General features: G+C 48.5%; 2 protein-coding genes across 8 annotated transcripts in view; both read right to left on the bottom strand.

Moving 5' to 3' along the window:
• Positions 1 to 13,527, bottom strand: part of CYFIP2 (cytoplasmic FMR1 interacting protein 2) — a 54,023-nt gene extending 40,496 nt beyond the window's left edge. For 3 of the 6 annotated variants that reach the window (XM_017828173.1, XM_017828178.1, XM_017828177.1), the window contains exons 1-7: positions 13,413 to 13,527; positions 11,114 to 11,177; positions 6,591 to 6,731; positions 4,472 to 4,561; positions 4,314 to 4,391; positions 1,350 to 1,451; positions 189 to 370 (exon numbers count right to left, since the gene is read on the bottom strand). In XM_017828173.1, coding sequence (XP_017683662.1) covers positions 189 to 370; positions 1,350 to 1,451; positions 4,314 to 4,391; positions 4,472 to 4,561; positions 6,591 to 6,707 — 569 coding nt within the window. In that variant the 5' untranslated portion in view covers positions 6,708 to 6,731; positions 11,114 to 11,177; positions 13,413 to 13,527. Of the gene's footprint in view, positions 1 to 188; positions 371 to 1,349; positions 1,452 to 4,313; positions 4,392 to 4,471; positions 4,562 to 6,590; positions 6,732 to 7,134; positions 7,240 to 7,404; positions 7,425 to 11,113; positions 11,178 to 13,412 lie in introns of those variants that run through there. The other 3 variants (XM_017828175.1, XM_017828176.1, XM_017828174.1) reach the window with 3 other exon arrangements.
• Positions 13,528 to 18,283: 4,756 nt separating this feature from the next.
• ITK (IL2 inducible T-cell kinase) overlaps positions 18,284 to 27,265 on the bottom strand; it is a 28,586-nt gene continuing 19,604 nt past the window's right edge. For both annotated transcript variants that reach the window (XM_017828082.1, XM_017828081.1), the window contains exons 9-17: positions 26,206 to 26,285; positions 25,423 to 25,559; positions 24,577 to 24,651; positions 23,720 to 23,891; positions 22,808 to 23,024; positions 22,014 to 22,078; positions 21,807 to 21,925; positions 19,136 to 19,293; positions 18,284 to 18,586 (exon numbers count right to left, since the gene is read on the bottom strand). In XM_017828082.1, the coding sequence (XP_017683571.1) occupies positions 18,515 to 18,586; positions 19,136 to 19,293; positions 21,807 to 21,925; positions 22,014 to 22,078; positions 22,808 to 23,024; positions 23,720 to 23,891; positions 24,577 to 24,651; positions 25,423 to 25,559; positions 26,206 to 26,285 (1,095 nt within the window). In that variant the 3' untranslated portion in view covers positions 18,284 to 18,514. The remainder of the gene's footprint in view (positions 18,587 to 19,135; positions 19,294 to 21,806; positions 21,926 to 22,013; positions 22,079 to 22,807; positions 23,025 to 23,719; positions 23,892 to 24,576; positions 24,652 to 25,422; positions 25,560 to 26,205; positions 26,286 to 27,265) is intronic.

Genomic DNA, 27,265 nt, shown 5'->3' with positions numbered 1-27,265 from the left:
ACAGTTCTATTTACCAAGAGGGAATCAAAACACAAGAGGGCAGAGATTCGCCTAAACTAGCAAAGAGAGCCTGGGAGAGCACAGAAACCCAAGCTCCAGCCTCCTCAAGTTCACCTGTCTGCCCAGGCACTCCCCGTGCAGACCAGGTGCAGTCCCATCCCCATTCCCGCTGCTTTGGCCCCTCTCACCTTTTGTAGGCAGAATGGTCATTTTTGACGCTGCACTTCATGTTCTTCAGCTCATCCAGGACAGCGAACATGTTAATGAACTTGCCCAGAGTGAGGAGATAGGCCTCGGAGACGAAGTCCTTCCTCCGCTCAGCGTGGCACAGGCGCTTCACCTCACTGCAGAACCGCTCGATCGCCTTGCGCTGGGGGGCAGGGGGACAGGGTCATCCCTGCAGTGCTCATGCAGGGTCATCACACCACCATTGGGACCCCACTCCACCCACCACCAGCTTCTTCCTTTAAAAAAAGCATTTTCTGGCTGAGGATGGAGGTCAGGGTCCCTCTCCACTGTCCCCATGAAACGGAGCAGCGTTACACACCACTGCCGACAAACATCCTCAGTGCTCGTGAGTGTGGCGTGTTCTGCAAAACCAGGCTTCAGTTTTTATGTGGGACACAAAGACCTCACAGGACATAAAACCTAAAAATGATGATGAAACTCAGCTGTGGCCCGTTACAATGCAGGTGGTGATGGGGAGAGGCCCCTGGAGCCCACAGCAGCTCTGTGATTGCCACATCCTCATTGCTCTATTGGTGTCTAAGTGTATTATATTGTCAAATGCCTCAGGTGTAGCAACTGCTAAATTTAAGCTGTGGTGCTCTTTGCCAGCTGCCCCTGAGCTCAGGAGCTGTGAACACATCCTTGTTCCTCCTGGCAGAGCAGGAAGGTGTCCAGCTGCAAGGCTGTATCCCACCCCAGGCACCACCTGCACCACCAGCCCTCAGCTCTTCCTGGCTTTGCTTCAGAGAGACAAGCAGAAGAGCAATATGTGCTGGTGCTGGGAAAGAATCAGCTCTTCACATCGGCCAGCAACCCAGAGAAACAGTAGCCTGTGCCACCCATCAGCTCCACACAGTGGGGGCTCTGGGCCTCCATGAACTTGAAGGGCTGAGGTGTGCTCTTTCCTGACTTGTACAGAGGATTTTGGGGCTGATCAAGGGACACACAGATTTTCCTTCAGACAGGTCTCAGGTATCTGCTCACATGGCTGCAAGGAAGAGACCTGTCAGGGGCTTGGGGGGTTTTCCAAGCTGTCCTGGCAGGCAAGGATAGCACAGCCCTGCTTAGGATGTTAACGCCAAAGTAAGAGATTATTTCTGCCTCTCTCCTTGACCACTTACCTGAAAATACATGAACTTCATAAGCTTGGTGACTTCTGGCTCCAGGACTTCCACCGTCTTCTCATAAATCTCCACTCGGTTTGGCTGTTCATTACATTTCACCTGCATTGCAAAGAAAATCATCCATGTCAGCATCAGCTTCTAACCCTGCCATGGACCACAGAAGCCACCATCTTCTCCTTATTTCACACTGAGTCCCACCTGAGGACAACGGAGGGACCCAAGAGGGAGGTGGTTCTCATGGCAATACGTGAAAGTAGAAGGGGCTATTTCAGACACTAAATTCTCATCATGCATTCTAAAAAGACATTCTGAGGAAAATATGTCTCCTAATGCATTTGTCTGGGATAGAACACAGGCAGTATGGAGTCTGGACTTGCTGCACAGTGTGGGAATGTTGTATCATAAAGTTATCTGAGACTCTGTGTTGCAAAGTCCCCTGGGCACACAGGGCACCAGGCTACAGCTCTGCTATGGCCTCACTGGGATTATTCTGGTTCTGTTGCTGACCCGTTAAAGATCACTGGGCTTGTCTGTGGCTCACAGCAATGAATTAAGTCACCATCATTGGAATCCTGGGAAGCTAAATTTAAGGACTTACTCAGTTGTCATCCATCTCACTTCCAACAGTTACTTGGAGTCATTACCAAACTTTTAGGGAAACCCCCAGCTGTGCAGGGGAATGCATCCTGCTGTCCTCCTCTGGTTCTGTTTGCAGCTGTTGCTCACACAAGGCTGTGATGGGGCTGACAGCTCTGGTGCACTTTCAGCAGCTGATGCACAGGGCACGGGGGGACACGTCAGCCAGCTTTACATGGGGGAAGATGCCAAAGTAGCCTTGCCCTCTCTGTAGTGGGCAATCCAATGTCCCTGCCCTGTTCCGCACTGCAGTTAGGCAGTATCACAGAAACACAAAATCACAGAACATGCTGAGTTGGAAGGGACCCACAAAGATCATCAAAGTCCAACTCCTGGCCCTGCACAGGACAGTCCCAAGAATCACACCATGGCCATGAGGAAGCAGCTCATGGGAGGGAGGTGTGGTGCACCTTTAGGTGTAGGCTCTGTCCTTCACGTGTAAAACCACTGTTCTTATGTAGCACAGGGAGAGTAGCCAGGCTGGTGGGCTGAGCACAGAACCCTCCTGGCCATGTGCCCCATGGCAAAGTGCAGGAGTCATTCCAAGATAAATCTGGTGAATCTGTAAATGAGCCTCTGCTCTGGAGTTGTCTGTCCCTCCATCACACGTGGAACTGCCTGAGGTCCTGAGGGGGTGACGAGGGGAGGGACCCTACAAGCTGCTCAGAGAGGCACAAATGTTGCAGGGAGGACATTAAAACAGATGATCTGTAGCACTGTCTTGCCATCAGCTGAACCACAGCCTGCCTTCCATTGGCACAGCCATGAGAGGCAATAGCAGCACAGCATAACAAAACAAATGGGAGATAAGCAAGTACCCAGTCAGCAGCAGAAATCTCCCCATTGCTGGGTCTCATGAGACCATCAGCAGAGTACAACACAAGGGGAATTGAGGTTTGACCTTTCCTGGGGAATCACAAACATTACCACATGGAAATGTTTTTCCCTGGCTCCATGGAAAAGCCACAAAGCCTTTTATCTGTAGGGTTAGTGGAAGGGCAGAGCACCCATCCCAGCACGTGTCAGTTGGCATTTTTGCAGGGATCCAGCACATGTTCACATTGCAGGAGACTGAGCTGAATCACGATCAGTGAGCCATGTGGGCAACCTTACTCATGTCTGTAGGTGTTTGCAGGATGAAGCCATCAAAATCCAGGTTGGAGAGTGAAGGACTACAGAATAATTGAAGAATAACGAGCAGTAGAGGAGGACAATGATTAAAAACATGGGGAGATCAGGATCCTCATAAGTATCAGCAGAAAAAAAAAAAAGAGCCTTTGGGGAAATGTTTCTGGCATACTGAAGTGCTCCTTCATTCATCCTTGCACAACTTCAACAATTTTAAGGGGCTGCTGTGGGAGCAGAGAGAGCACCCCAGAATCTGTGCAGCAGACTGGGATACTGAAACTTGCCCCAGCTGCCCCATCTGCTCTATACCAGTCTGGGAGAGCCTGAGACTGCCACATATTGAAAGGACCTGCTCTTCTCATCCCAGCCTGCCTGGGCTCCCTTCTTCACACAACACAAGAGTCTCACTTGGCACTGGGAAAATTTTTAATTGAAGCTGTAGTTCTTGATACCATTATAATTGCATGACACCATACAAAGGTATGAAGAAAGTGTCATATAAACCAGATGATTTTACTCTCAACTTCCAAAAACTGCCTTTGCCTGACGCAAACTTGATCTCCTCACAACGTGAGAGAGAAGAATATTCAGGTGGTGCACTGATAAGAAAATTGCTTTGAATTAAAGCAAAGCCTACCTGTTCTCCAGAGAGAGACATGGATAAAGACCCAAGTGACAAAACACAGCACTATCCCATGCACTGTGCTGGACCAGAGCTGTGCTGAGTTCTGTTAGGAGCTGTAAGACAAACAAGCTGGTCCTGTGGGACTTCAGGTGCAACCACTTCATGGGGCAGGGAGGGGCTCATGAAACCAGGAAATGTATGTAAGGCAGTCAGCTGGTGGGGAGTGTGTTTGAGGTGAGAAGCACTGCTAGGAGCTGTGAGGGATGGAGCTCTCATATGCACGAGGGTGCAGAGCAGATGCCCTTTACTAGGGCAGTAGTACAGACCTGCTTCTGAAACAGCTACCAGCTGATGAGTAGTGGCTGAGTGGTTCAGACCACTCAACCCAGTGGCTGAGACTTTGGTGGGGAGGAGACAATTTGGAGAGTCAGTGGTCTTTCTTTTTTTAACTTATCTCCTTTAGTTTTCTTTGCTTTTTTTCGTCTTCTGTCTCCACTCCAAACTAACCCATGCTCAAGACAAAACTAACTAGATGCTCTGGGAACATCCCTGTCTGGGAAGGGCTTGAGTACCTGAGGGATGGCTCGTGAGCAGCTCCTCCACGTGTAGAGCATCACAGCGTACTCGTGGCCTTCTTCCAGCATCTCATTCTGAAACACAGAGAGGCGTTGGTGGGGCAGGGCAGGCACTGCAGGCTCAGCACCACTGGGGCAGTGCCCGAGGGACTCACCATGCTGGAGTGCACCGTCGCCTGCTCGATGTACCTGGCAATGCCGGTCACAAAGGCATTTCTGTCTTCAAAGTTTGTGTCAAAATTAGCCTGTGGTCAAGATGGGGATTAAAATACAGTTAGTTGTTTGCTCACCTGATACGTCTAACGTGAAATGTGTTGGCAAAAAGCACAATCATTAGGGGTCTTGGGGAATGGGAATAGCCTATGAACAATTTAGGTGCTGCACCTCTAGGTCTGAAATAGGTTCATATATACACCCTGAGGTGCTTCTGAATCACACATGTTCATTAGAGGAAATCCTGCAGGTTATATGTGTGGAAATATGGCAGTTAAGACTGACAAACCCTTGTAAAATCAAGCCAAACTTTATTGCAGCCACACCATGGACCAAACCTACAGCAATTATTCTAAGGATTTTAGCCTAGTATCTCAAAGACAGATGCAGCCTCATTAATATCTGTTTGTGCCCTGGCTGCTAGGGAAAGACCACATCCTGTCAGCTGAAACTGCAAAGGATAAATACACTGAAAAGGCAGGGAATGAGTGCCTGGAAAACAGTATAAAAGTCAGCACTCATGCAGGTGCTATTATCAGTGCTACTGTTGCTCTTGCAAGCACAAACCTTTTTGGGATGAATAGTTGCTTTGGAAGCTGCAATACTGCTTTGGGTTGGGACAGGGGAGCAAGAAAGTGCACTGGAAGGTGGGGGATGGAAAAGCAGCTCCTCAGCCTCTCTGCACCGAGTGCCCGTTCACAGGAGTGCAGTTCACACAAGAGTGCAGTTCACACGCTCTCCGCTCACTGGCTGATGGTATCTGCTACAGGGCAGGGCAGACAGAAGTCCCAAGCACCCAGAGTGTTCCTTGCAATGGCATTAGCACTGCAGTGACCACGCTCACCTCAATAACTGATTTCCTGAGTAGGAAAGCCGGGAGCACAGACCTAAGGCCACAGGGCTACTCTTCTTAATGCCTCCAGGACTTCATGTGTGACTAACGTGACAAAAAAAGCTGAGTCTGCATAGGCATTTCTGGCTAGCAGGGGAGAGGGCTATATACAAATGGAGTATGATGAGGAAACAGGCTTGGCCAACATCTCCATACCCAGTTTAGAGCAGGTTTTTAGGCCAAGCTGTGTGCACACACTCGTGGTCCTGAAAGGAGGCTGTGCCATAAGGCTGGACCCTGAGCCCCCCATGGGACACATGCTGGCAAAGGCTAAACATTTATTGAAAGAAGAAATAAGCAAAAAATGGTATCAAGATTTTCCAGGGAGAGCTGAAATTTGAGCAGCCCAGAACAGCCTTTGGGTCTGATAACCTATAAAGATACTAAAGCTCTGGAATGAGCACAGGGTCTGAGCTGCTGAAAGAGATACTGTAATTCCAGACCCCTGCCTACAAGGCATAGCAATCACGGTACCAGTGTATTTATACACTGCCACGGGTAAGCCATGAATTCAGGAGTGGCAGGATGGAGAAAGTAACCCCCTATTATATTTAACCCTGGGTGTGTGCTATAGGGCAGGGTGTGGTGGCTGGCCAAGCAGCCAAGGCATCCCACTGTGTAACCAAAAGCAGGAGGTTGAGCTGTGCCCTGGGCTCACGCCAAGCTTTGCTTGGTCAGTGCAGCTGCAGCTAAATCTGAGGTTGTTCAGGGCAGAGAAATGATTCTAGCAGCTGCCCTCCCTTGCATGCCAGCAGCTCCCCCGACCAGCAGCTCCAGCTGTGCTAGTAGCAAAAAGTCAGGCAGAACTTTGATCTCGCCCTGCTTAGATGCAAGCACTATCATAAAAAGGAAGCACAGAAATATGTGCACTAAAAAACATTGCCGAGAACTTTCTGCTGTTATCACAAATCTTATCTCCTGCTTCCTACCCATTCATGCACTCTGGTCCTCATTTTTGCTCAGCCTTAAAAATCCCTTTCACCAGTCTCTGGTGTTTTCCTTTTAAAGTCCTTGGGAACAGATTTGTGGCTAGATCTGTTCTGAACACTTCCTTACACATGATGAACCCAGGATGTTTTCAGCTAGTTCTCACAGCACCATGTGCCCCGTGCTTTGCATGAGCTACGGGAACAACCCTCCCTCCCCGCTGCCCCAGGGGGCTGAAGTACCTGGTACATGATGGAGGAGGGAGGTGGTTCGATGCATGGCTGCTGGTCTGGCAGAGGCAGCTCCTCCAGCAAGTCCACGTTGGACAAGGCATCCTCTAGCGTGACGTGAGTCGTCATGGTTCTGGATGTTCAGTTTCCACACTAAATCCAAAGTAAAAGAGAGGGTGATAGCTGGACAAGACAACCAGTCAGCAGGCAGAAGACTGAGTGGGAAAGTTCCGAAGGACAAAACCAGCCCCACAACTGGCTGGCACTGCAGGGGATAAAATCCCAGTTTATCTCATTTTCCTCTCTTTGTGTATTTAACCTACATCTCTATGTCATCTCTCCTTCTACAATTCAGCTGCAGAGTAGGAATGCAGAATAAGAGGAACACAACTGCCCACCCAGGCACTTCTCTCCTAACTCTATGCAAAACTACCTGAGACAGAAAACAGTTGGGTGTTGCAGTGCAGCTTTAGTAGCCCCAAGTGAAACCTCCAAAATGCAAAGTGGTGCTATCAAGAATATCTCCTGAAGCAGCATGACAGATGCTGACACTCACATGCTCTGCTTCTCACACACATGAACGGTGCTGGAAACTGTAAACAACCAACTGCACTCCCAAAGGTGAACGGGAAAGAGTGCTGTGCAGGCAGGCTGGGGCACTGCAAGCAGCCAAAAAAGAAGTTGCTGTAAAATAGAATTTCCCTGCTTTTACCACAGACGCGGAAATCCCCTGTCACTCCCAGCCCACCCTGGAGCCGCCAACAGTGCCAGCTGCACACAAAATAAAATCAAAGGGAAACATTTCTGAAAGCTCCCTGGCGCTCACCCCAGGCAGGCGCCCCACTGGGAACCACAGGACAAACCTCTATGTCCCTCGTCTCCTCTGCTACTCACCTTGGCTGTAAGTGCACTGTCACCCAGGCTCAGCACTTGTGTAATCACAGCCACAGGGCTTCCCTGGTTAATGCCTAATCCTCTGCAATAGCTGTGCCCGACCTAGAGCCTGTGTCTCCTAGAAAAACACCCCACTGCATTTAAACATTTGCAGAGAGAGAATACTTTAAATATTGACATGTCATTCAATTAGCAAATCACCCCCTCAGTGCTTCTTTCCTCATTCAGAGCCTGTCTAGTTTCAAATGTGAGCCTTCTGAGTCTCATCACTCTCATCTGCAGGACAGCAGAGCTCTCTGTTATGAAAGTTCCCATCAAGATACTCACACAGTTCAATAAAATACCCTGCAACCTTCACTTTGGCTCAGGCAAGCGGACCAAGCTCTTCGCCTGTCTTGTTACATAGCATGTTTTCCAATCCTTTAATCATCTCTTTGGCTTTTCTCTAAGCTTTTGCAGCTCTTGCTGAAGTGCAGACACAGTAGCAGGACACAAGGCTCCAGCAGTGACTGCACAAGAGCCAGATACAACAGCAGCATAACCTCCCTTCTTGAGTACAACCACACCAGCTCCTTTGCTCACAACAGCAGCTCTATGGGTGCCCATACTCAGCCAATTATCTGCTACAAATCCCTTAGGGTTTTTTTCCCCACCAGTTGAGTCACTGTTTCCAAGAGTATAAGTTTGCTCTTCATTTCCAGCACTGGGAGTACAGAAGGACAATGTCTTTGGGACATCCATAGATGGACACACACAGACCCAGCAAGGTCCACTGCCAAGAGGGATGCACTCTGTGTGCAGTACTGGAGTGGTTTCATGTTGGGTGACAAGAGGGATGAGTCTGCTGCTGTGCCTCATCATCATTGCTGCCTGCATGTATGGACTGCAGGAATATGTATGAGCCTGGTAAAACCCATTCCACCTCCACAAATGCCTCCCCAAGGTAGCAGGCAGCTGAGAAACCGGTTTGGTTGTGCCCGCAGCTGAAACATCATTAAATAACTGCCTGGAAGAAAACAAAATCTCAAGCAGCTTTTTTCCCTCCACACTCAAATTTCTGTTTCCTTCTTCACCCCTCTTTGCTAAAATGGTTTCCTGTTACAAATTGTAGCAACTGTCAAAACCAGACATTACGTTTCTGTAGCTTCCTCCCTGCCTGCCTGCAGGCACCCTGTGCTGCTCCCCATCAGCCGGCGGCTCAGCTCGCCCAGCCCCACGGAGCCACCCACCCTGCTCCACCACCACCCTCCAGCACCTCTGGACGCACCACTGGGATCCTGAACAACACCCCTGCTACTCACTCATGCTGCATTACACACTTCAGGCCAGAGAAGGCAAAACTTTCCATTTTATAGCTTTGAGGGCTGTGGCTGTTTGTTTGGGCTCATTCTCCATTTCTCTCTGTAAGTTCAATTCTAAGACCATTTGTGCAAGGCAGTTTACTGTAATCAAAGACATCTCCTCAATAACCCCGTGACACCCAAAGAGCTCAGCAACTCAAGGGACAAAATTACTGCTGCTGTTTGGGCCATACCAGGAAACAGAGTCCCAGATACAGCATCAGGGTCCTGCTGTGCCAGGCAGCACACAGACCTGTGAGGCCAAGTTAGTCCCTGCCCTAAAGATCTCACAGTCAAACAGAGGAAGAGAGGCAGCATGTGGAAATGCATGAATAGAAAAGGAAGCATCGAGGCATTGTGAGCGAGCGGTGCAATCAGCCACCAGCCCACCCCATGCTTTGCCATGGCTGAGCACTGCAAGAATCTGGATGCAGATGGAAAAACTACACAGATTTTGAGAGTTTAATACATGAGTCTTTACAGGGACTTCTAATTTCCACTCTACACTTTCTTAAGTCCAACAGGGAAACCAACGGAGGCTACAGGGAACAGTGTGGTCACCCAGGACTTCCCCTGGGTCTTGTGTCTGTAGCACATTGCCACAGACAGCAACCTCACAGCTGGAGCGTGTGACAGAGGGGCTACTGGTCCAGAGCCAGCAGACCTGGATCATCACCCCAGATCATCCACAGAGGAGCAGCTGTGAGTGACCTGCCATCTGCCTCTACTGTGGCCCCTCGCCTGCTCCTTGGGGTGGCTGTAGGGCTGGGGGGGCCTGTCCTTGGTTGGGGTCCCCTGCCACGTGTAAGAATCCAGCAGTTAGAGGGGTTGTGCACTGCACAAAGGCTGGGGAAGGCTCTGAAGGCATCAGTGATGCTCTCTCCTGTCCAAGGGGCACTGCACTGTGTCACCCCACCACGGGGGCAGCCTGGGAGAGCCAGAAGGTGAAGCCCCACTACCACAGACCCACACTACTCTCCCTCGCCTTCCTGCAGAAAGGTTCTTACACAAACACGTGGGGGCTGTCCCATCAAATCCAGCTTCCTCCCCTCTGTCCAGCGACAAGGGGGGCAGCTGTCAGGTGATCTGTCAGCAGCCAAGCGGCTCCAGCCCAAGGAAGTCAGGGATCCCCGGGGACACTCATCAAAAAGCTTTAACTGCCATCCACCACCTGGGCTTCAGGGCAGGGGCAGCTGCACTGGGAGGCAGTGGTTTGGTGTCAGTGTTTGGGCACATGTGGCCGTGGGGCTGGGATCCCACCATCCAGGGAGCAACGCGGCAGCATGCGCAGAAACAGGGCTTTTTTTCTGTCATAACACATCCACAGAGGGGTGAGGCTTTCCCTTGCATGCAGGAAGCATATCCTGCCTCTCTGAACTCACATACAGCCATACAGGCTGCCAAGAGCCACCTCCATATCCCACTGCTGGTCAGAGAGGCCAAAGTCCCTCTGGTCCTACATGTTTTGGCAAAACTGAAGGTGAGTCTGGCAGAAACCAGCTCCACCCCAGTGAATCCCAGGGCAGGGATGCTGCCATTGGGCTGATTATCCCTTCTGCTGATGAGCATCAGTACTAATGAGTGCAGTGTTGCCCACACTTTCTCCTCCTCTGCTGCAGAAACTTCCTGTCGCTTTCCCACATCTCAGTTGCAAACCCTCTGGCCATCTCATACACCTTCTAAAGCCAAATGATACCAGAGGCACTGGGGCTTCCAGGCACTGCAGGGAGCCAGCCAGGCAGGGCCTCTGCACAGGGCATGGCCCCACCACCCTGAAATGGAAAGTTCCTGACACAGTGACTGTTTTGGCAGCAGCTTGGGGGCCAGATTTTACAGACAACATAGTAAGGCTTTGAGGAGTAAGGACGGACATCCCAGATATCTGAAGTTGCAGGGCATATCCTACCTTCCCCACTAAAATGCTTGCCCAGAAGTGTTGGTGCAATATCATTCTCTTTGCAGCAAGAAGCACAGAGGCGACTTTATTGTTCAAGCAGCTTAGGGAAACAAAGAAAGACTTTTAAAAGCAAGGCCATAATGAATATGTTGCATGCATGTGTGCTCAGCTCCAAAGCTGCACAGCTGAGAGCTCTGGGGAAGTGGCATGGGCTGTTCTGGATTTTCAGCTTGCCTGCTCCTACAGCAGTCACACTGGAGCTGCAGTAGCTACCAAAAGCAAGAAAGGAGGCAAGGAAAAATGGGAATTGCCCAGACAGAGTCCATGTCCTGCAAGCCTGGGGTGAGATGAGGAGCAAAATGACTTTTGCTGGGGAGATGGCAATGCAGAGGAGGAGGACAAACCTTCTGGTCACCTCCTGAAGATCTGGGATTCTTCTTCAGCTCTGATGTCCAATCCTTGGGTAACCTGGGAAAGTAACAGAATTTAGTTTTGCCCCTGTGGTAATGCTTCTCCCTCTTACTCCAAAAATAGCATCTAATCAGTGGGCATGAACTGTCCTGTCCCAACTCTGCCCAAGCAGAGTGAAGTCTTATGTGCATAAGAGCAAAGTGTTCCTGGTACCCACTGCCTCACAGCAACAGAAGGATAAATGCTTCTGGCCACCAACATATTTTTAGTCCAGAATAACTTCATGGTGCAAAAGTTTAGTTTGACCCTTGTCTAAAATGCACAGGATTGAAGCCCCCTGTGTTTTAGGATGCATGTCATCAACTCATTCTCTCACGCTCTAAGAATTACTTGTAATTGCAACTGTCACCACAGTCAGGAGGTCCTTTATAGAAGCAAATAAGCACAGCCAAGAAGAATGAGGCTGGCAGAGCTGGGCCTCTGCCCTACACAGACACAGATGCTAATAACCATGAAATCACCCTTCCTATTAAAAAAGGAAGCCAAACTGCATGACTCCTGAAGCTATATCTCCAGTCTACATTTTATGCCATTCCATTAGGGCTGAGTTCCAGGCATTTGTGCCATCCTTGTCTTTCAGCAACATAATTATTTTGGAATTTATTTCTTTTAGAATAACTTAATCATATTTTTTTCTGGTGCCGAAGAAAGAGGGTCAAGGAAAGAGGAAGGTACATGAAGTTATATTTCCAATAGAGTTGAAAAATTTTGAGCAAGTTTACAGGCAGCCCCACTGCTGACAGTTAAAGCACTTCTTGGGAAACCAAATCATACAGGCCAGCATTGTTAATAGTTGACCAGATATTCATCTTCCAAAACCAATCTTCCTATTTTTCATGCAAGGATGATAATTGTTTGTTAACAAAATTATTATAATGAAATCAGCATATTCTGCTTTGCTCAAGAGACCCTGGTCAGAAAACGGAAGATTTTGCATATTTCCCAGGCTTCATTAATAACAATTAACTGTACAAAGGAGAAAAGAATTATCCTTTGCAGAGAATTACCATAGAATTATATGGCTGTGACACCAGAATACTGGGCTCGTCACCCATCTCTGTGACTAACCCCAGACAACTGTCGTCATGCAAAACATGAGGGTGATTTTTGTTTCGGTATCTCGGGACAGGAGGGGTGCAGAGGCTTTAGCGACTCAGCCTAATTCTTTGAAATCTTTGTGATCCAAAGCCCCCAGGCAGGAACCCCCCGTGGAAAGCGGCAGATGGCAGAGGGGGCCACGCTCTGCTGCTGGCAGTGTCCTCTGACAGCACACACAACCACCACCCTGCCCCCGTCTCCAAAACAGCCCCGGGCACGCAGGGAGGCTTTAGTGTGCGCCTCTTCTCCTCCTCCTCGTTCCTTCCCGGTCCTTCCAAACCACGGAAATTTCCTGCGGAATCCATCCCTTGAACCCCCGCCCGGTGGGACGCGGCTGGCACGAGGCATTTCCAGCGGTCTCGGGTGTAAAGTTGAGCACAAAGGAGCGCTGCCCGGCCCCACGCGCGGGGACCGACGCTGCGGGGCTCCGACCCGCGCCACGGCCCGAACCTGCGGGCGCCGCTCCAGCCATCTCTCCCAGCGCTGGCTCAGCCTCCCTCGCTGCCTCCATCCCCCTCCTCCCCCAGGAACACCATATTTCCACGCCACGGGTGATCCGGGAGCTGGCCGGAGCCCCCGCCGGGGCCGCCCCCCGCCGCCAGCCCGGCGCTGCGCGCCGCCGCTCCTCCATCATCATCATCATCATCATCATCATCGCCATCCCCTCCGCGCCCCGTTCTCCCCGCGCCAAGCATCGCCGCCACCCCGGCTCGGGCTCCCGCTGCCACGGCGGGGCCTGCAGCGCCCGCGGGCCCGGGGGCTCGGCCCCTTCCCACGTCCTGGGGGCGCGGGGCCGGCATGGGCGGGGGGGAAGAGGGGGGGATTTGCGCTATTTTTTCCCCGGCGCTTTGCCGCGGCTGCGGGCAGGCTGAGCGCCGCAGGTAGCTCTAGGGATTGTGGGATACATCCCGCACATCCCGGCCCGGCCGGGCCGCCCGCCCGCCCTCCGCTCCCGGGGCGGCGGCACCTGCCCCGCCGCTGCCCCCCGCCCGCCGCCCCCGCTCCGCGCTCCCGGGGCGGCGGGGGCACCGCGCTCGGCGGCGAGGGGGGAGGAAGGAAGGAAGGAAGAAAGGAAGGGAGGGGGTGAAGCCGCGCAGCCCCCGCGCAGCCCCGCGCCCACCCCCGCCCGCTCACCTGCGCTCGGCGGGCGCGATGCTCCGCGCCGCGGGATGCTCCGCGGGATGCTCCGCGGGATGCTCCGCGCCGCCCGCACAAAGAGCAGGAAATGGCTGCAGCAAGTGCACTTCCGCGGCTCTCCGCCGGCCCCTCCGCGCGGCGCGGCGGCGGGGGGAGCCCCGGCCCCCGCCGCGGGAAGGGGCTGGAGCGGCGCGGGCGGCTCCTCCCCCAGCAGCGCGGGGGATGCGCGGCGGGGCCGGGGGCTGCATCCCCCTCCTCGCCGGGAAGGGGGGCCCGCAGCTCTCCCCCCGCGGCGGGGACCTCCTGCGGTGGTCGCTCCGCCGGGGCCGGCCGGGCTGGCGGCAGCGCGGCGCCGGCGGGGTCGGGGTCAGGGAAGGCCGCCAACCACCCCCACCCGGGGCGCGGAGGGAACAAGGCTGGGGGCAGCTGCTGCAGCCCCTCGGAGGTCTGGTGCTGGCAGAGCGGGTTTGGGTCCCTGAGGAGGCAGGACCCGGCTGAGTTCCCCCATCTCCCTGCTGCTGTGTTTGCTGGGTATCCGGTGTTCAGCCACTCTGCCCCTCGGAGGACCATTGTTAAGTTTAAGCTACCATCTTAACAAACATGCTGTTTGCAGAATACATGTACGTATAGAATACATATGGAGCCTCAGATGACTGAGCATGTTGGGGGCCAAAAACAGAAGGCAGTGCCTTTGCTCGGAGCACCAATCCACTTCTGAGTCAGCACCACATCCAAAAGGTCTTCCTTTTGGCATTTTTGGCATCTGGCTTTTCTTCAGGGACAGGTTTCCAGTCCTTCTGCTCATATTTCTTTTTAAAGCTCTAATACAGCTCTTCAGATCTACTGTGAAATCCAAACTGGACCTCTCACAGCTTCCAGAGGAACATTGCCTCATGGTGACTGACACAAGCCCTGTATAGAACTATCTTGTTGAAAGACACTGGTGGATACCCCAGGACTGATGGAGGTCTAGATACAGGTCTAGATGTACCTCCTTGGTGGCCCTGGCAGTGTTCCTTTCCTGAGCATCAGCCTATGCTAAAAATGGACTATCTTGCCCCTCCTGGATTAGAGTGACCCCTCTGATTCCTTAGATTGCTGCTGTTGCCCATGCTAGTGAGCTTGCTCCCTATGGGTGTATGTTGACTCCGAAGGGAAGCTTGGACACCAGTTTACACTGCAGTTCTGCTACTGTGATTCGAATGGATGCAATGGGCTTAAAGGCACCAGGGTCTGCAAACTAGAAAAGCAGCAGGACAGTCTTAGGAACTATCTTTGTTTTACAGGAGAGGGCTACACCTGAAAAAAAAATGTATTAATATCCTCTCTGGGAGTAGACCCCTCTCTTTCCCCTGAATAGCGTTTCTTCTTTGGAGGTGGGACTAGATGACCTTTAAAGGTCCTTTCCAACCCAAACTATTCTATGATTCTGTGATATCTATGACTCTATCTCACCTTTGACTGGAACATTTTGTAGCCATCATTCCTCTTTTTACTATTTAATTCTTGGCAGAAAAATTCAGTAAGTGAGCACTGGTACTGCAGACACAAAGGATTTTACAGCTAATATTGCTCTGAGGCCATGGGTGAAACCAGGTCAGTTCAAGAAAACTGTGGCAACAAAGACTTCTGTGGACTGGTTTTTTGCACAGTTTAATCTGGTCCCATTATCAGCCAGGCACAGGGTGATGGGAATTCCATTAATGTTAGAATAATATTTTAATTTTCTGCTCTGTGTTGTCTTAGCTTGTAGAATAATAGAATGAGCTTCTCTGCATTTGTCCTGCAGATCTCTCTGCAGGCTGGGAAGTATGACAGCAAGCAGCAGCCCTATGCAGCTACAGACTCAGGAGTGTATGCATCAGCTGGCTCTGTGTGGAGGGGTGGAGGGGAGAGATAACTCGATAGTGGGAGGAGCTGAACAGAAGAATACACACGGATTTGAAGTGGCTGCCAAGTGAGATTTAGCAGAGCCATTCACCTGAATCCATCCACGCTGACAAGTGCAGCGTTCAGAGAGGGACAAAGCCAAACATCACATAAAAACACGTTCATTAAAAAATGTTCCAGGAAATTCTAGACTTTTATCAGGCCTGATTTTAAGGTAATTGTGTATTGACAACCCCCACTTCCCCGGGGTGACCAACACATGCCCAGGAAAGAGGTTTTCATGGCTAATTCTGCCGCTCTCCAGCCCCTGGTCTCCACTGAGAAGCATCAGCTGCTCCTTCTAGATGAGGTTACTGCTTGACTGCCTTTTCCTAGCAGGGACGCCAGCCTGGCTGTGCCTGTGCCTGGCCATCGCAGCAGCAGGTTGGGGACACGCTGGGATAGAGCTCTGGGCCTTGGCCCCAGCCAAGTGTGCAGCGTCAGCAGAGCCGTGCACCCAGCGGGAAAACAGGGACAAGCACAACCTCCCACCTTGCTGAAACACTTTTCCAGCGGGTAAAGGTGGAGTGGCTTAAACATTCAGCAGATTGCAAATGCTTTCTAAGGAGACAGGGAAGGGGTATTCAGAGAAAGGTTACTCACTTTGCAGCAGGAGACTGGTATTCTGACCTCTACTTTGTGGGGAACGTATCCAGTGAAGCCACATGAAGGGCACCCACCTAAACTCGCCATAGACACTGCTCTGGTGGGAGGGGACTGGGTTACAGTGCACTGACATTATGCAGCTATCCCAGTAAGGCACTAACCTTTTGAGATTCCTGAAGATCCCTGTAAATTATCATGGGGAAACACCCTCTGGGAGCACTCAAATACTACTACCCCCATTTTATGAAGATTCGGAGAATTTAAAGCCACCATAATGGATGTTTAGACCTAAAAATCTGGTGTCCATATAGTAAATTATGTAGTAGATTACTGAATTTGCAGAGATTCTGAATACTTCATAATAATCTAATCCCAGAACACAGCCAAAGTTCTGGGGAACAGAGATATTTCAGAAAGCCAGAAAAAACCTGTTTGCTTCTTGGTGGGAGGGATTTGGAGGAACAGCAAACTATATGATTATAATTGCATGAGGATGGTTTTTACATTTTTGCTAACATATAGTGAACCCCACAGTTGGAACTCAGCAATTTTATTGTTTGCAAAAACGAACATAAAACATCATAATATCATTTTGTGCAACACACTCTAGCTAATAAATATTACACATATACAAATATAAATATAATCTCAGTAAGATCATCTAGCAGAGCAATATTGCTGCTACTAAATAGCAATGTCCTCAAGCTCAACAGACCCCTGGTTCCTCCAAGGATGATGAGGGCAGCAAGCCAGAAGCTTAACTTTGTGAGCCTGCAGATATCCCTGCCACAGAGTGTGTGAAGATGTATAAGGCAGGAACTGATGCCTTGCCCATATCCACATACCTGAAAAGATGTTCTGGCTCCTAAAAGCTACCCTAGAACCATGGGTCTGAAAAATACCAAAAATAAAGTTGCCTTCTGTGAAGAAATAGTTCAACACAGGATATGTTAGATCATGGGATTACATTATTTCCTTGTTCCATTTTTGTTGGCAAACATATTTGAACCTGACTTCTGTAATTGGAGATTCTGTAAAAGGAGATTGCTGCTGGAAGTTTGCACCTTAGAGTTTTTGTAAGCTGCTGTCACATAAGGTTTCCTTGTGTTCTCACCTGCCCAAAACAGAGAAGCATAAAAAATACATCCTGCATATATGCACATATCATCCGTGAGCCCTCTTGACTTCCCTAGTTATTGTTAATGCTTAGCAGAAAGTCCTGCACTTTACAAATTTACAAATTCTGCAGGACACCAACACCCAGACATTTGGTTTTGGGGTCAGTTATGTCAAAACAGTGTCTCTGTCTTGCAGTGGAAATACAGATTTTAGTTTAAGTACCAGGAGATGGATTTTGTTTATACCTTCTTCTGCCATCACCACATAATGGAGAACTCCTTGTGGAGAAAGAACCCAGGCAGTCCATTTGCATTGGACTTTTTCTTTGATCAGTCCCTTTGTTCACAGAAGAGATGGAAAGGTCTTTACTTTTGATGATTCAGTTACTCTTTGAAGTACGAGAAAACTCTTCTCATTATCACCGGTGCACTGAACATGTGCTCTGCATGTTTTTTCCTCGTGGCTCCCTTGTGAGCCCTCCAGCTCCTTTTTTCCAAACACACCAGTTCAGCAGTAGATTCCTGTACCTTTCACAGGTAATCAGATCCCAGAACTCTGTCTTGTCCTGGACAGGAAACACATAGCACTCTGCACTGCTCAGTCCTCCATGCTTTGTTCAAATGAACTGGATAGAAGTCATGTATTGATCTTCTGATGTAGAAAGACTGAAGAAAAAAACAATATAAACGTTCAGCTTTGACTTCCCCCCTCCAAGAATGTCTCCATTTGCATCAGAGTCCCTTTTTCTCATTCACTATACAGTGCAATCTGACACAATTTCAAAACTCTTCAGCATGTTGCTTTTTCTCTTCCTCTCTTACAAACTCTTGTGCACACACAGACGCCTCTTCAGTTTACCAGGTATCTGAATCCTGTTCCTGTTATGCCACAGCTGCAGAAAAAATCATGCAAGGGAAAACAAAACTACCTTAAAATATCGGTGTCAGAAATGCAGTCACTGTTCCTGTGTCTCCCAGGCTTATTCATGTTCAGAGCTTTCAGGTCCAGCCCACTCTGTATTAGAGAGCTGTGGAGATGTCTAAATGTTCCTCCTCAGTTAAAGACAGGTTTTTCTTTTCCCCAGGGAAGACCTTCATTTGGGAGTTCACAAAACTGGAACAGCAATGTCAGATCTCTTAGTTTTGAGGCTGTATCTTCAGGAGAAATACCTTTGCTGGATTGTGTGGTTCAGGACTCTGTGCTCAATTGCTGCTTCTGCTTTTAAGATGCAAACCACATTCTTGGCCAAACCAAAGCCTGTGTCTGTCTAGGCTCTGGAAGACCCAGGGATATCTTGTCTGTCTGGAAGTACCAGCCTCTGCCCTCTCTTCTCCCCAGGCATATGGCAAGTGTTTATGGTGAGAGGATTCCTGTTAATGCTTTGTATGGGGAAAATCCAGTCTTCTCTCAGGACTCTCAGCTGTGCTGAGTGAACAGTGCCATGATTAGAGATCATACTCAGAGATTTCACTCAGCTGGAACAGCAGAAGAGAAAAGGGTGGCCGCTCGTCTTTCCTCTGAGCAGGGAACAGAAGAGAGAGGAAGAACATTTTTGTCAGCTTGTGAGGAATGGCTGGCAAGGTTAGCAAGGAAAAACTTGTGAAGAAACTGAGTATTAACAAAAATACAATCTATCTCTATAGAGAAAAAGCCAATGGAAGAACCAGCTTCCTTCTGTGCAGTGTTTCTTTTCTATTAGCAGTGAATTTTGTCTCGTGGACACTAAGTACCTTCTAATGGCTTGGCTGTCATTTTTACCATCACTGTTAGAACTCAGCCCCACAGATCTGCACCTTTCTTAAGAAGGAAACTTTTGAATTAACTAGAGTTAGGTGCACTACATGGGCTCCTTAGAGAAGTCAATGCACTCTATAGAAACAGCAGATTAAATTAAAGGCAGAGAGACCAGAGTTTTCTTGCTGGTGCAGATGAAAGCTACAGCGCTTCACATCCAGGATTTTATCTTGTGTTAGCATGTGATGTGTACACCTCTCTCTCCTCCTTTAAGCCAAGGGAAAGAGAGCTCTTGTCTTTGTGAACTAGGACTCTCCCATGACAATACTAACCATCCTCCAGCAGTGGCTCATGACATCATAAATTGCCTTGGAGGCCAGCTTGGGTTTGTAGAGCCGAAATCCTGCATTGATTTCTTCCACCACTTCTGCATTGGTGCGATTCTCATAGGGGATTTTACCTTCACTGAAGACCTCCCACATCAGCACTCCTAAAGCAAAGAAATGAGAAAAATCACAAAGAAGCAAATAAAATCCTCAGCAGACCTGTGGCCACCTTCCACCTGTTCTTCTCTGCAGCTCAACCTTGGTGTCAGCTACTTGGAAAAGCGTTTTCACTTGGATTCTCAGTACACATCTGAAAAACCAGGCAGGCCCTAACACAGCTGTACAGTTCTACGATGCCAGCCAGGATCTCTGCTGTGCACTGGAATGTGTGGAAGTACCAGTTTGACTTCTCTGCATCCTACTTTGTCATAGTCTAGCACACAGAGATGTCTTTCCCCATGAGTCAGATGCTGTGTTATGTGTCAGAAAGCAGAGTATGTCTTCTCCAAAACTGTGAAGAGGGAATGCTGTGCGTGTGCTCCATCCAGATGTGTAATCTGGGAAAGAGAACCTGCTTTTTGTCACTGATTCAGTTTATCTATTTTTGCTTCCAGTTAATCACATACAAGAGACGTGTCACTGATGTTCCTGCCTGCAGTGTGTCCTGTACCCAAAGCTGTTAATTTTGGCGAGGCTCAGTAGCAATAAAGCAATATGAACTGCTCCATTCCTGTTAGCCAGCTTAGTGCAGGGAACTCCTCGCCTGAAAAATGTCCTGGGTGGTGTGATTCGCTGGGATGAATTCACATGCACTCATAGTGGAATTTCAAAGGACTGAGACACATTTTTCCTCTTTTCCTAAACAGTCAAATGTTTTTCAGTGATTGCCTTTCAGAGCAGTACAGAAACTCATGCTTCTCTAGTGTGGTGGAAGAGAGACAGGCAAAGACAAAAAGACTGAATACACTGCAGTTGGCCTCCAGGTCAGAGAGGGTCTGCAAACTGAGTGAATACAAGGCATCTGGGTTGTTATTAGCTTTAATTTCTTTGGTCACCTATTATGCCTCACTGAGTAAACTGTGTTAGAAAAGGGAGACAGACTATATATAGACTGTTCTGAAATAAAGTTGTGCAACTCCATAGTTGCACAGTTGCACACTCAGCTTTGCTCAATTACACCTTCTTCCATCTTTGACACCTTCAAATAGGAAGATGCAAAGAGACTGATACTGGCCCTACTGAAGAAAAAGCAAAGTAGTTGTACTCCCCAAGTGTGCAGATTCCTGCACTGGGAGCTTCTCACACCCATTTTGTTCTCCTGGGCACAGCAGGATTTCAGACCTGGCAGAAGAGATGAATGGGCTGTGGAGCAGCAAAGCAGAAAGCTGCTCACAGTCATGAGACCATGAGGAATCCTCTTATGCAAACCCCACTGGATGGGGAGATAACGAGTCTGACAGATGTACAACCCACCGTCTGCACATCTCACAAAGAAGGATTGACCAACACAAGCAAAGTTCACCTATATTTCATTCAGATCTGAAACTGGAGTAAGCCAACTTCACCAGGCTTCGCTTGACTGTAAATCAATCTGAGCACCTTCTCTGGAAGCATCTGGCTCTCAGTGTACAGGCCAGTTTCCGATCTGTGAAGCAGAAGAACATTCCTACCAAAGTAGCACCTCTCCCCATGTCACTGCCACTTCGCTGTGAGGTGTCAGCAATAGCTCCACTGACAAAAGCTGTCCCTTGTCATTACATGGTGAGTGCTGACAGCCTCCTCCACGTGCCAGGGAACGTGGAAAGAGGAATGGTGCTCTCTGAAGCATCTCCCTGCTGAGTTTGTGAAGGAGGCTGTGTGGGTCTGAGCACCCAGTGCCCACCACGCTGCTCGTAGCCCACCCCAGGAGTGCACAGCTTCAGGCACAGCAGAAGAGATGGGAGCCACAGCAAAAAGCAAGGAAAGCACAGCATTCACAAGCACAGACTAGGAAAGGTTATAATCCTGCATTATTTACTGCTGGGCCTGGAGCTGAGTGGCACCCCATTGACTGTGTGCTGTGCACAGCACACTGCCCCGATTCACTGCGGTAACAGAGATTTGCATGTTGGCTGGAGAGGGGCCAGGGCCATGAGTGTGCCAGATCTACAGCCCAGGGGATAGCCTTTGTTATGGCTTTGGGGAGAAAATATACAGCGGTGTTCTTATCTGTGAGGGTCCAGAAGGGAGACCAAAGAATGGACGCAAATCATAAAACAATGCACTGGGGAGCAGGAAATGAGGTGAGAAATGGGAGCAGTGAAATTATATTTTCAGATCGGCATAAAGCAAATGGACTCAGCAGAGCAAACTTGGAAAGGCAGAGGGTTTGAGTGAGGAATCAGTGCCTAGGACTGACATGCAAAGAGATGGACTGCCTAAATATTATCCCTTTCCTCTGCTCTGTTCTCCTCTCCTCTGTAATCTTGTCAGTGGCTCTCTAACTTTTTCTTGGACACTCCTGCTATGTCAGCAGAAAACACAGTTCATTTTTTGATATGATATAGCATTGCACAGCTATAGAACACCCTAAGAATCCAGAGGATATAGTGTTTAGAAGAGTTTACTTAAGGACTGATCCCTTAAGTTTTCTAAGCTGGGATTTGTTGAATTTCTTCCATTTTGACAAGTTTCTTACCGAATGACCAAACGTCAGATTTGGTGCTATAGTTGCTGTAGGAGAAAACCTCTGGAGCAGACCACTTGACTGGAAACTTGGTACCCGTGGAGCTGGTATACTGATCATCAAGGACAATCCTGGAACAGGAAAAGAAGGGAGAATGCTGAGTAACTCCCCATCCCATGACAACCCTGCAGGGACCGTGCACGGCCTTAGTGGTATTACCTTGACATCCCGAAGTCGGACACTTTGACCACCTGGGATTCCCCCACCAGGCAGTTCCTGGCAGCCTACAAGGAAAGAAGGTGCAAAGGCAGCAGGTCAGAGCTGAAAGACTGACCTGTGGTGGCTTTTATCCTAGCAGAGCAGATAGTGCTTAAAAAAGAGCATCAAAGTGACATTGTGCCATACGAAGAGGACAAAACCCTGAGCTTCTCATGCTTTCAGTACATTTTACAGCATGTCCCTGTTGCCAGAAAAGCTGTTCAACCATCAGTCTGACTTTCTGACCCTTATTGCTCAGAAAGGGCAGAGAGAGACCCTAAAATATCCACAGCTACTCACAGTCCTTGCTCCCTAGTGAAACAGCCACAGTGACCAATGGAGCTTGATTGAACACCACCTAATTAAAAGTATTTGATCATCAATGCATGTTTATACATGAATTATGCAAAAACAGGTCTTTTTTTTTTTTCCCCACTGATTTTAGACATGAAGAGGAGTCAGTACCCAGGAACTGTGGCTCTTGGGAGCAAAAGAGTCCACTCAGGAAGGAAGAAAAACTTTATAGCCTTGTTTCTTCTCTCCCAAACACAATTAAGGGAAATAGATTAATCAGCAATCCAGGGGTTAGGTTTTTTTTTTCCCCTAAAGTATTGGTACTGCTTCTGCAATAAGGGCAGATACAGGATCCCCTGTAAATACGTAGGAGGAGTGTGGAAGCTGAAATTAAGGAAGGAAGAAAGCACAGGAAAACATCCACCCAGAGCAAAGAAAAAGTCTATGTGGGACCAACATACCAGGTCTCTGTGGATGACAGAGTTTTGTTCCAGATAAGTCATTCCTTCACACACATCTTGGCACATCCCCAGCAGGGTTTCCTTTGAAAAAGTGCCTCGCTGGCTCCTGAGGTAGTCGGACAAGCAGCCATTCTCCATGAACTCAAACACCAGGCATATGGGAGTGTTCTCAAAGCACACACCATAAAGCTGGACTAGCTTGGGGTGAGACAGCTTCCTGTGGGATAGGGAGGGAAGGTGGAAAAGAATAGGCTCAGTGCCTTCTATTCTTAGAGCAACTGGTTAATACACAGCTCCATGTGCCACCGTGCTGCACCCTGCTCTCTGCAAAGGCCAGCTCTGCACATGAGCAGACCAAGTCTAATGTTAAGTAGGTCTAAGTATCATCCCTTTTCAATGGTAATGGTCATCAAAAGACTTTTCTGCTTGGAAAATCATACAATCAAACAAAAATAAAATCAATTTCTGTTTGCTTTGAAGGGAGGGAAATGCAACAAATACAAATAAAGTCAATAAAACCAAAGAGGATATATTCAGTTGTGCAAAGCAAAAAAAACTTTTACAGGTAAAGATTTTCAATAAATTTTCCCTCAAATTGTAAGATATTTCTCCATCTAATTATTTTTGACAAAAACCACTTTGCTTTCCAAAATGCACTATCAATGAACCCTGCCTTCTTCAGCAGCAGAGATCTGGAAGAACATTCTGGATATTGATAGACTTCGAAGCACAATAATTCACCTACACTTTGAATTGCCTTCCTTTGTAGCTGCCAGAGCTCACCTGTCTCTACTATTTAGATACATAGCAGATAATCAAAGTTTGAATTCCCCATTCATATTCCTGGCAACACTTTAGTTCAATCTTACAAATCCCAGAGTGGCTGATTTTCTTGGTGAATCTCCTACTTACATCAAGACTTTAGCTTCCTCAATGAAATCCTCTTCAGACATTGCTCCCTCACGGATGGTCTTTATGGCTACTTTCGTCTTGTCCAGCAAGTAGCCAAGGTAGACCACCCCAAACTGACCACTGCCAATCTCCTGCACACGGGTGAGCTCAGAGGCATTAATGACCAATTTTCCTGTTGATTGTAAGGGGGAAAGAGTAAGGATTGAGCAGTAGGATGTCAAACAAAAAGCTTCTGTGGGACATGGTGTGAGACTTTCTGTCTCTCCCTCAAATTGCCTGTCTGACCTTTGATAGCTCATTTGATTAGCCCATGCTGCAGGTCATGTTCAAGAGTAGGAACAACAACATCCCCTTTTACCCCTCCTTTGTCTTGTCTATCCAGTTCTTCAGGAAGGATTGTTTCTGCCATACATATGTGTACTACTGAGCACAACATGGGGTTTGAGTTTCTTTGATGTCTCCAAGAATTACAATAAGGATGATACCAGCAAAAATTCTGTTGACAACAATACTCAAATGGAGGCATCTTTCAGGAGAGACTCAGCTTTCATCAAATTGTGCTGTGATCCCACTCCCATCCCCTTTGTTCAGCATTCATTTTAGTATTTAATGTTGACTTCATTGAGACCCTGGGATTCTCATCACTCCCTCAAGGCCCTGCATTGTGGGGTCAGTCAGTTACCAATGGTAATGGCAAAGATGATAATCTAGTGAACAGTGCAGTGTAAAGATCTGGAGAAAGCTATTTATTATGGCTATGGTCACATGAATATTCATCAACATCCACGGGGATATGCAGGATCAGCCAGCTAAGCAGGGAGGAGTGTGATTCCCATGCAGTCATGAGGGTACCATACCATAGCTCAGCCCTGCAGTGATCGGGGCCTTCTTTCTCCACGAAGACACTGCATACCTGAGCCGAGTGACGAGACCTGGGGGACAGAGGGAAAGGGGGGTCCCAGTTACTGTCACAGACATGGGCAGTGTGGCTGTCACTACCCCAGGAGGCAGTTTGGATACTCAAAGAAGGTTTATTGTACTGAGTTCTCAGCTCCACTTGAGGGCAGCTGAACTTCTGCTCAGACTGATTTCCTGCCTGTGAGAAGGAAGCCAATTCTGAGCAGTTTCAGCTTATTTTTCATTTTCGGTCTGTCAGCAAATGTGAGCTGTGAGTCTCTATTAATTCTGATGAATTTCCAAATTATACCTTTTATTTTTAGGGTATTTTTGAAGTCTAGGGTTTCCTGTAGTACTCCTGCACTGTAGGGATGGGAGTCTTTGGTGACTCCCATGTCTGGCTATGGATCCTGGCCATGTCCCTGACTTTGTGTCAAATCAAGGTCCAGGGATATATCACCTCCAGGACAAGAAGGCCCTGCTGTGTAATTCAAACAGGTAGCTTGGCCTGGCAGTGGTGATCCACTTCCAGGGCTCTCCATGGTATGTCATTATGGCATCTGTGTTGGCCACAGTCAGCCTTAGAAGGACAACTAGAGAGAAGATGTAATGCTGGAAGTGGAAACTGGCCTGTAATGGTCATTTTCCTGCCATCCAAGTGCCAGGATAAGTGGAAGAAGAGATGATGCCATTTAACACTTCATTGTGAGGACAGAGGGCTTGGGAGCCTTCCTTCACTCAAAACAGCCACCTGGCTGCATGGGGTAACCCAACAACTTCCCTGGTCAGCTTTGGCCTTCACTCACCTCCTGCATTGTGCTGGTGGTAGTTGATGAGGTCAGGGATGCAGTCAAACACGTGCTTTTCTGCCAAGTAATATCGCTTGGGAAAGTCAGTTGTCTCATTGATGTGATAATGCTTTATAACAGGATTGTTGTCTGTGCTGAAAGAGAGGAGGTTTTCTTTGAGGAAAACTAGGTTGCAGCACAAAGACAGGAATCTGGGGTATAAACAGAAGAGTAGCAAGTGAGAAAAGGGGAAAACCTTCCCCCGGAATGAATGGGAGAGGAGCAAGGAGTGAGTGCAGTTGCTAATTAAGTCTGTGTACTTGTATGTTTTCCTTTTCACTCATAGATGGTCTCATCTCTAGAAAGGCTGAGGTTTCCTGATAAGACAAGGTTAAGTATAAGTTTCTCCGCCTCTTCTTTGTGAAACAAAAGCTTCTGCCCCATTACTGAAACCCTTTCACTAATCTTGTGCTACCCACCTCTGATGAATCCAGCACACAGTCCATGTTGATCCCATGGACACTTCAGCTGCGGGGACAATTTCATCAGAATTACAACCCCAGTGATGTCTAAGGCACTATTTATAGGCACATATTTAGATGCAGGGAGAAGTGGAGCCTTTAAAACACTTTGCGACTGGCAGCTGACTCTCTGCCTTTTTTGGAAGTGTTTTCCTCTATCATTTTCATGAGCCTTCTGCTCTCTCTTTATAATGCCAAAACAACTATACAGAGATTACACACTCACAGAAGCCGTTTCATTGATGTAATTGATGTGAAAAGCTGCTGAGCTCAGCTGTACCTTAATGCTTTGGTGAAAACAGAGACCGTGTACATGCCAGGCTGCCTCGAATCCCTCACCATGAAGGCGCCTTCCCTACCCTGGAACAGGACCAAAGGAGAGAAAACTGGTTAGAGACATAATGGAAAAAAAGAAACAGGCTGGGGGCAAAGCTGTGCTAATTTCAGCCCTGTCTACTGCTCAGTCATGAGGATGTGCTAAACGTGTAGGGAAAAAAAGAGCCTCAGCCCACTGACAGAGCATGGGGTGTCCCACGCACAGCTCTGGTGGCTGCCCAGGGCCTGCAGGTACACCCCACTGGTGTCTCTTTGGTGCTCTGTGCTTTTAGCTCAGTTTCCTCTCAGAGCTCTCAGAGGAAATGAGACTCAGGCACTTGTGCTGAGTTCATGTGGCTGTGCCTCTCTGTCCCTCCAAGCCTCTCCTAGAAATTCTGAACCCATTGATTGCCTTCAACCCTATTTGACAGAACATGTGTTCAATGAAATGTGCATCCAAGTGGAAAGGCAAACCCCTCTGAGTCCTCTCTGTTGAGCAGCTACAGAATGAGAGCACAGTTTATCCAACACCAGAGAATCCATATGGGAGTGTATGAAAGATAATTTACCAACGTACCACAAATGGGAAAAGCTTGGACATGATGCTGCCCTTTCATAGGTACACCAGTCATCCAGCATCTAAACATAAATGTGTAGGAAAGCTTCCTGCACTCTGGCACTCACAGAATAATTTTCCTTTTTAACTTTTCGTTATGATTGTTTTCTACTCATCTCAATGCTAACATGTCTCAGGCCATGATCCCGCAGGGCCAGGCACTGATGGATCCGATGGCAGTGGAGGAGGTTTAACATCATAGTTTTGATGGAACTTGCTGCACTGGCCTATATATTGATAATAAAAACATGTTTTACTTCTGTTTGCAGATAAAGATGCTTTTCATCTGGCATCCCAAGTGCCTGATTATTTCATTCCCTCCTTTGCTTTACATGGTAGGTTTCCTCCATTTTATATGCCTTCTACTCACCCACAACACTTCATGGAAACCTAATGCACTGAGTGCACC

Source organism: Lepidothrix coronata, unplaced genomic scaffold, assembly GCF_001604755.1.
Source record: "Lepidothrix coronata isolate B3197 unplaced genomic scaffold, Lepidothrix_coronata-1.0 Scaffold146, whole genome shotgun sequence".
In the NCBI taxonomy this organism is placed as follows: domain Eukaryota; kingdom Metazoa; phylum Chordata; class Aves; order Passeriformes; family Pipridae; genus Lepidothrix; species Lepidothrix coronata.
The sequence above is the reverse complement of the archived record's forward strand: the minus strand, read 5'-3'. Positions and strand labels throughout refer to the sequence as shown.